This window comes from Mizuhopecten yessoensis, unplaced genomic scaffold (assembly GCF_002113885.1).
Source record: "Mizuhopecten yessoensis strain PY_sf001 unplaced genomic scaffold, ASM211388v2 scaffold5459, whole genome shotgun sequence".
NCBI lineage: Eukaryota > Metazoa > Mollusca > Bivalvia > Pectinida > Pectinidae > Mizuhopecten > Mizuhopecten yessoensis.
Window position 1 is genome coordinate 201,132 of NW_018406060.1, and position 8,180 is coordinate 209,311.

Genomic DNA, 8,180 nt, shown 5'->3' on the forward strand with positions numbered 1-8,180 from the left:
TGTCAGATGTCTAACCACTTGGCCACCGCCAATTATTTGAAAATAAAACACAAATGAAGACCATAATTCATAGTGATGCCTTGAAAATATGTTGCTGCAAAGTATCAGCAACATCAGTAGTAACGACATCATTATAGTAATGATAATCGGAGTATAACCTGGAGTTACTTTGTATCTTACACTAATGTGATACTGAGAGGCTGATAGACATTCCAGGTTTTTATTTATTTAGCTAGCTTGGCCAGGGGCACTTTACAGCAGGAAATTATACTCACCCTAGCAAATACTTTTTTCCATTAAACTCCATTTTAAAACACTAGCAATCCTTTGTTTACTAAGCATTTTTATATTAAAACATTACCAGCATCAAAGATAGTTTTGGTAATTTTTTGTGTTTTTTTTTATTGTGGATTTTTTGGGCAAAAACTGGGACAAAACACTATTTCCCGGGGAATGGTGCTGTATTTCAGCCCCAAATAAGACCCAGTTAAATCCTACATCCTGAAGAAATATTCCCTGCTAGAAATAGAGGTGGACATTACATCTGTATAGTCTTTGAGCCACAGAGTATTCAGTATGACTATAAACATTGAAACTTTGTGAATGATTATTTTTCACGTTTGCACTTCAAATGACTTGTTTACAAGGATTCTTTGACCGAACAATAAAGTATAAATATCCCTTGCTTAGATGTGTAAGAATAAAATTACCTGCCATTAAAATTCACAATCAACTCTGTCCTTAAATTAATAAAAGAATTTATCTCACAAAATTGAACTGGTTTGCAGTACGAACATGATCTGGTATATGGAGATCTAATGTAATGTACGATTATTAAAACACTACCTGGTTGATGTGATCAAGAAAGAGCTTACCTCCATTCTTAACAGCTTCACAGATCTTGTGGCACATGGATGCCACAATACAGGCAGTACTCGAGCTGTCGATGCCGCCACTGAGTGGCAGAAAGAATCCACCCTGGCCGCTTCGTCTCAGATAGTCCCAAAGCCAGCAGGCGGGCCCATCACTGTAACATAATATCATTTATCACACAAGTACAAATTATTTAATGGGACAAGACACCTATACTCTGATGATTCAAACTAAAATTTATTATTTTCAATATTTGCAAAACGTTCGAGGTTCACATTCGTATGAATCATAGACTAACACATAAATTCTATCACATTCTATGTAATTATTGCCTTTTATCATTTTTCATCATTGTTATAAAGAATCATGTTATCAAGTGAACGCATCATTTCGTGCATGAACTCATGTAATATGACCTATTATGATGTCATAATCATTAAATATATTCTGCAAGGGGGTTCCTACACTAATAACAATTAAAAAATCGTGAAATTGATAACAGCTGGTTCTTTTCCAAATCCTGTACCTGCAGTTGTTATAGGCTATCAAATACAACTGGTAACTAGAGACACTGTGTGCAAGCTCACAAAGATATAACCCCTGCTTGTGCTTACATTTGTTTCTTGAGAAGAAATTTAAAGTTTCAAGGGCCATAACTCCAAGCAAATAAGACAAAACTTTCAAATTCATTTCTTCATGCACATCTACAGATGGTGTACTTTTACTGTATATGTCAAGTTACAAAAATATCAAACAAATGGTTAAGGAGGAGTTACGCTTATAAAGTTTCTGGAGCAGAAATTTTAAGCTTCAAGGGCCATAACTCTAGAGCTCAATCTTAAATTCCTTTCTGCATGCACATCTACAGGTACATATGGTGTACTTTCATTATGTCAAGTTACAAAATAACAACACCAATGGTTTAGGAGGAGTTGCACTTACAAGGATCGTGGACAGACAAAGAGTTTTTGGGAGGAGGTGATGGGGGAAGGGGTGTAGTAGAGAGTATTTACTTTTGTGCCCTCTACTTTTGAACAAAAGAGCGACTGAAGTAATTCTGTAGCACTGCTGTATATGTTACCTTATCTCCTCCTCTGCTGTGTGATACTGCCACTCCAGGGTGTCTGATGTGGGTCTGAAGAAGTCGTTGTTTGTCACGGCAAAATCACAATGCACTCTGGGATAGGATGTACTCTGTGATGCCTGTGACAAAAACAATTTTTTTGTTTATCTGTGAGGTAACAAAAGTCCATGTGTGAGTTTAAACATCATCTAGAGATGAGGATTTGGTAACGTTTGTTTGTGTTTTGAATTCTATTAACATCTTTGGTCATTTAAGGATGTGGTAGGCTTTGGCTACACCAGACTGCCTGGAGAAGAACCACCGCCTCGATTCCGCGACCAAGTGGTGGAGGACAAGTGATCGTACACGGCCAGATGCCTTAACCGCTTGGCCGCCGAAGCCCCTTCTAGAGATGAGGAACTCTTTTATGCTGTTTTACCATCTAAACGCACAAAGAATAGATAAAAGAAATCATGCACTTGACAACCCCTATGGTTATAGAAACCAATCTCCATGTGTGCATTTTCAAATGTTTTATAGAAATGTTTGCATACTAACATATGTTAGAAATACACACTTCAACTTATTGTGACCTCAGCACTTACGGGATAAACAACACTTACACTCATGGAAAGACAATGCATTGAGTTTCTGTGAACTCAACACTTATAATTACTGCTGCTTTCATAGAATGACTCCATGAATAACTATGTGAGTCACTTTTCAACACTTTATTGTGTGATAATGCAGCACTTGCCTTCCCAGAGTTACTTCATTACAATTTAACACTTACCCTCCAATGCATGGAGTCACCCCATTATGAGTTTCCATAACACTTAGCCTAAAAGAATGACTCCATAGTGAATTACTATAACACTTAAGCTTACCCTCAAGGAGTGACTCCATAGTGAATTACTATAACACTTACCCTCAAGGAGGGACTCCATAGTGAGTTACTGTATCACTTACCCTCACGATGACTCCCTAGGAAATTACTATAACACTTACCCTCAAGTAGTGACTCCATAGTGAGTTACTGTATTACTTCCCTCACGATGACTCCCTAGTGAATTACTATAACACTTACCCTCAAGGAGTGACTTCATAGTGAGTTACTGTATCACTTACCCTCAAGGAGTGACTCCCTAGTGAGTTACTGTATCACTAACCCTCAAGGAGTGACTCCATAGCGAGTTACTGTATTACTTACCCTCACGATGACTCCCTAGTAAATTACTATAACACTTACCCTCAAAGAGTGACTCCATAGTGAGTTACTGTATCACTTTCCCTCAAGGAGTGACTCCCTAGTGAATTACTATAACACTTACCCTCAAAGAGTGACTCCATAGTGAGTTACTGTATTACTTCCCTCACGATGACTCCCTAGGAAATTACTATAACACTTACCCACAAGGAGTGACTCCATAGCCAGTTACTGTATCACTTATCCTCAAGGAGTGACTCCATAGTGAGTTACTATATCACTTACCCTCAAGGAGTGACTCCCTAGTGGATTACTATAACACTTACCCTCAAGGAAGGACTCCATAGCGAGTTACTGTATCACTTACCCTCAAGGAGTGACTCCATAGTAAGTTACTGTATCACTTACCCTCAAGGAGTTACTCCCTAGTAAATTACTATAACACTTACCCTCAAGGAGGGACTCCATAGTGAGTTACTGTATTACTTACCCTCACGATGACTCCCTAGTGAATTACTATAACACTTACCCTCAAGGAGTGACTCTATAGCAAGTTACTGTATCACTTACCCTCAAGGAGTGACTCCATAGTGACTCACTGTAACATTTAATCTCAAGGAATGACTCTGTAGTAAGTTACCATATCACTTACCCTTAAGGAATGACTCCGTAATGAGTTTCTGTAACCTCTCACATCCTCGAGGTCAACCGTGGCAGTGTCTACAATCTAAGAAAGTATACACATACATGTACAAACAAATATATTGTAAATTGAACAACATTAATTTGAACTATACACTTTTGAAATCAACAAATGTCTTAAATCTATTATTTATACCTGTCATTTTGACATAACAATTAATTATTTTCTGTGTGTGTGAAACCCATCGTGCTGATCATGACATGGAGTCTGCCGCTTGCACATTTATGGAAATGGTTGATACTTATGAAAGACCTCTTAGTGGTTGACAAATATTTTTTTTGAAGTTCAAAAGGTTTTTTTACCTCCAAATGAACACCAAATATACAGCAAGATAAACCAAAAAATATTTAAGTTTTTGAAATTAGCAAGATCTTCTTGATATTTCCAGTTTCCCTAACAAAAAAGAACAGACCCTGATAACTAAAAAAAAGACATATTTCCTTGACATTACAAGTTAAACAGGTCTACTCTATTTGTGCAATTTAAGTACTTCCAGCTTGTTCATGTTAAGTGTATATACATCACTAGCTGAAACAAACCTGACACTGGTTTATGACAAAACAACTTTTTCCTGCTCGATGGAAAATGAATTTTCACTTTAACTTTCTGCATATAAGCTAATGAAAGTGGGTTTCCAAAATGAGTTTAACGAATCTGCAAATGTTATTACCACTTCCTGTACGGAGAACTGAGGACCTTGGGATACCATCTGGCCGTTGACAGCAATAGCTGAACAGCCATCGTAGTAAGTACGCTCTCCATCACATCCAATGAAGTTGGCAAACATGTAAACACCTCCACACTGTAAATAAAAGGATTTGCTCAAAATATATTTAGTAATACCGTATTCAACCGAACAAGTGTACTGTGCTTTAACAAAAACCCAAGAGGGGTTCCGTTAAATATATCCCTTTCATGCGGAACCAACCGTGTCCCTATGTATTAAACCGACCTATACTACCAAACATTTGTGCGATCTTTCAAAGGATGAATCAAATAATTTTATTGAGACAACTGGCCCAATCTTGAATCAGAATATGATGCTAAACCAGTGGCAGGGGACAGGCGTGTTTATTCGGTTGAATGTGGTATTAGTCAAAAGGGTAGAGAAGAAAATGATTTCCATCCCGTCCTCTTCTCTAAAAGGAGTACAAAATCTTAAAGGAAGTGAAGGGTAAATCTTAAACTTAGACAGGTAGATGATGAAATCTTAAACTTATAGACATGTAACAAAAACTCAAACTTAGTCTAAACCTAAACTTCGTTCAAACTGTGTAGATATCTTAGAAGACAGGAAATCTTAACTTTGAGCAAATAAAGATCTAAAATGCAGAAAAAAAAATATTTTCAAACTTTGACAGGTAGAAATTTTAAAAACAAAGAAAAAGAATGATTAAACTTCAACAGGTAGAAATCTTCAACGTAGATAAGTAGAAATCTGTATATTAAGTAGAAAGTCTAAACACTTAGAAAAAGAGTGGTATAGAAATCTAATACTTAGCAGGGTAGTAAGTTTAAGCTTAGAGAAGTAGAATATTAACAAGAAGCAAACTTAGTGGTATAGAAATCTAATACTTAGCAGGGTAGTAAGTTTAAGCTTAGAGAAGTAGAAATCTTAACAAGGAGCAAACTTAGTAGCTTAGAAATCATTTTTAGTAGAAATAAGAATTTAAATTTCCCGCGGTTCATAGAATAGCAGGAAATATTTGTCCTGTAGGTACGTGGCAATCATATAGATTGAGAAGCAAGTGCGGTTTATAGCCGACCAATGAGAGTGTTTCGAAAGCGTAGGGCGTGATGGGGTTAGTTTGTTAGGCATTCTAGCTTTTGGTCAGCTCAGGAACGGACCGTTTGAATTCAACATAATTCATTGTAATATAAGGGAAATAATAGCTTGTAACTCTTGAATGTATGAAGATCGTGTTTATACTCCATGTTTAGAAATCCCAGCAAGGTAAACCTGAAGCATCGGGCTGGTACACCTCCTGTATCCCTGAAATGGGTTGTCAGGTTGGGTGGCAGGCTTGGTTTATTTAGATAAACATGGTCTGAGAGGGGGAGATGTCGAGTGTGGGTTACACGTATGATATATATATGTGCATAGAACAAAGATTTAAATTAAACACTGACTGAGCAGCTAATTGCATATAAGGAGTTTGTTGTTTATTATACGGAGTAGTAAGTATATAGAGGACGAGACTTTTCATACATGAAAAAGTAAAAAGTGTTAAAGAATTCAATGAGAACAAGCTTTAATTGCAATGGGGAATGTACCTCTGTAGTTGTAAATGATGCATTGGAAAGAAATTTGCAATGCCATAATTCACTTACACACAAAGTTTGAGCAAAATCAGTCATAGAAAGGGACTGTTGGTATCACCTTGGCGTACACCCAGAAATGTGTCAATAAATCAGAGGGAATGATTTGGGGAAGTAAATAACAAGAGATATTCGAGGTTGTACCTTCATGGTGGCCGACTTGATGAGGTCCACCCTGACATAGGCTTTCCTCAGCTCATGGTGACTTCCACTGGAATTGGTGATGATCTCCACCCCGTCCAGACTCATGTCGATGTGCTGACTGTAACACACAAACGTCCCACAACAATTTGACAACATGCAATCAGTGTGTCGTTTGTGAAAACATATTTTGTACATTTCTGTTATTACAAGACTATATACTGTAAACCAGGACATTTTCGTCGTAGTTAAACCTTTGGCAGTTTCACTCTCTGACTCTCCAATGAGGGAGAATTTATCATGACAGTGAACATTTGTACATGACATGCAATATTATTTCAAGAGTAATAACATGGCTGTATCCATACTTGCCAATCCTCCCTATTTTAAGGATCATTTAGTACAATTCAAGGCTCATTTGGTCCTTTACAAGGCACTTTTTTTTTATTCTTAAGAGCTTTTAATGTCTTTTTATCAAATTTTAGGACCTTTTCAAGGCTTGAACAAACCCTGTATTCTCAGTTCAAGCAAGATAAATAGTGCAAAATCATGTACAAAAAATGTTCTATACAATAACACTGACCTGTGTGACGTCCACAATTCCTCGCAGATCTCACTCCCGATACATGTATCCAGTGTAGATATCACAGCGTCACCAATTGGCACCGTTTTCTGTAATGGAACATGAATATAGTGTGTTTTAAAACATCATGCCAAATCTTCACAGACTTTCATCTGTGCAAAAGTGTCAGTGATCTTTTTTAAGGAAACTGAAATCATACCCCTGAAATTTATATATCATTTTTTCCCAAGAAGTAATTATTGAAAAGAAGTACAGACATCCCAAAAATCAATGTCAATATAAATAAAATAAAAATCTTGACTGATTGTTTAATTTAATTTAAACATTTTTGATAATTCAAAGACAAAAAATATATACTTATTGTAATTAATAATAAAAGTCAAAGCTGAATCTGAAAATTTCTCAATATTCATTTCCCTTTTGATTTTTTTTTTCAGAGAGTAATTAAGCAATATCCTTTTTAAATTCCAATTCGGAAAGCACCCAGACACTTTTGAACAAGAGGCCCAGAGGGCCTGTATCGCTCACCTGAATATGTTTAAAATAATTGGTATGAAGTAAACATATATCACTCCATGGTAGGTGCTGTAAGTACATATGAAATTTCAGAAAGATCCATCCAGTACTTGAGATATAGCGAGAACAAACTTCAAACAGAGCCCCACCCCTATGCCACTAGGGGGGTCATACCCACCAATTATACAAAATTTAGACCCCTTGGTCCAAAGATGCTCCAGACTAAATATGGAAAAGATCCCTTAATCTCGATGGTCGAAGAAGGATTTAAAAGGTTTTACCTCTATTTCTCCTATTGGGCCCCACCTCTCTGCCTCCAGGGGGGTTAGACACACCGTTTATACAAAATTGGTTCCCCTTCACCCAATGATGTTTCATACCAAATTTGGATAAAATCCTGTCATTCGTAAAGAAGAAGAAGGTATTTGAAGAATTTGCTATGTTTCCCCTATAGGGCCCCTCCATTCTATCCCCAGGTGGGCCACACTCGCTGTTTAAATGAAATTGAGTCCCTTTTGTCCAAGGATGCTCCAGACTAAATTAGGATAAAATCCCTCAATCCATATGGAAGAAGGAGGATTATAAAGGTTTTACTTCTATTTCCCCTATTAGGCCCCGCCCCTCAGGTCCCAGGGGGGCCACACCCACCGTTTATACAAAATTGGTTCCCCTTTACCCAAGGATGCTCCACACCAAATATGGATTAAATCCTTTCATTCCGACAGAAGAAGAAGGATTTTAAAGAATCATTTGCTATGTTTCCCCTATTGGGCCC

The 8,180-nt window shown here is 37.1% G+C and overlaps 1 protein-coding gene across 1 annotated transcript in view; it reads right to left on the reverse strand.

Annotated features, from left to right (window-relative positions):
- Positions 1-8,180, reverse strand: part of LOC110450691 (glutamine-dependent NAD(+) synthetase-like) — a 34,747-nt gene that overhangs the window by 17,190 nt on the left and 9,377 nt on the right. The window contains 6 exon segments of the mRNA XM_021498324.1: positions 876-1,027; positions 1,955-2,076; positions 3,796-3,870; positions 4,517-4,648; positions 6,310-6,427; positions 6,890-6,978. Coding sequence (XP_021353999.1) covers positions 876-1,027; positions 1,955-2,076; positions 3,796-3,870; positions 4,517-4,648; positions 6,310-6,427; positions 6,890-6,978 — 688 coding nt within the window.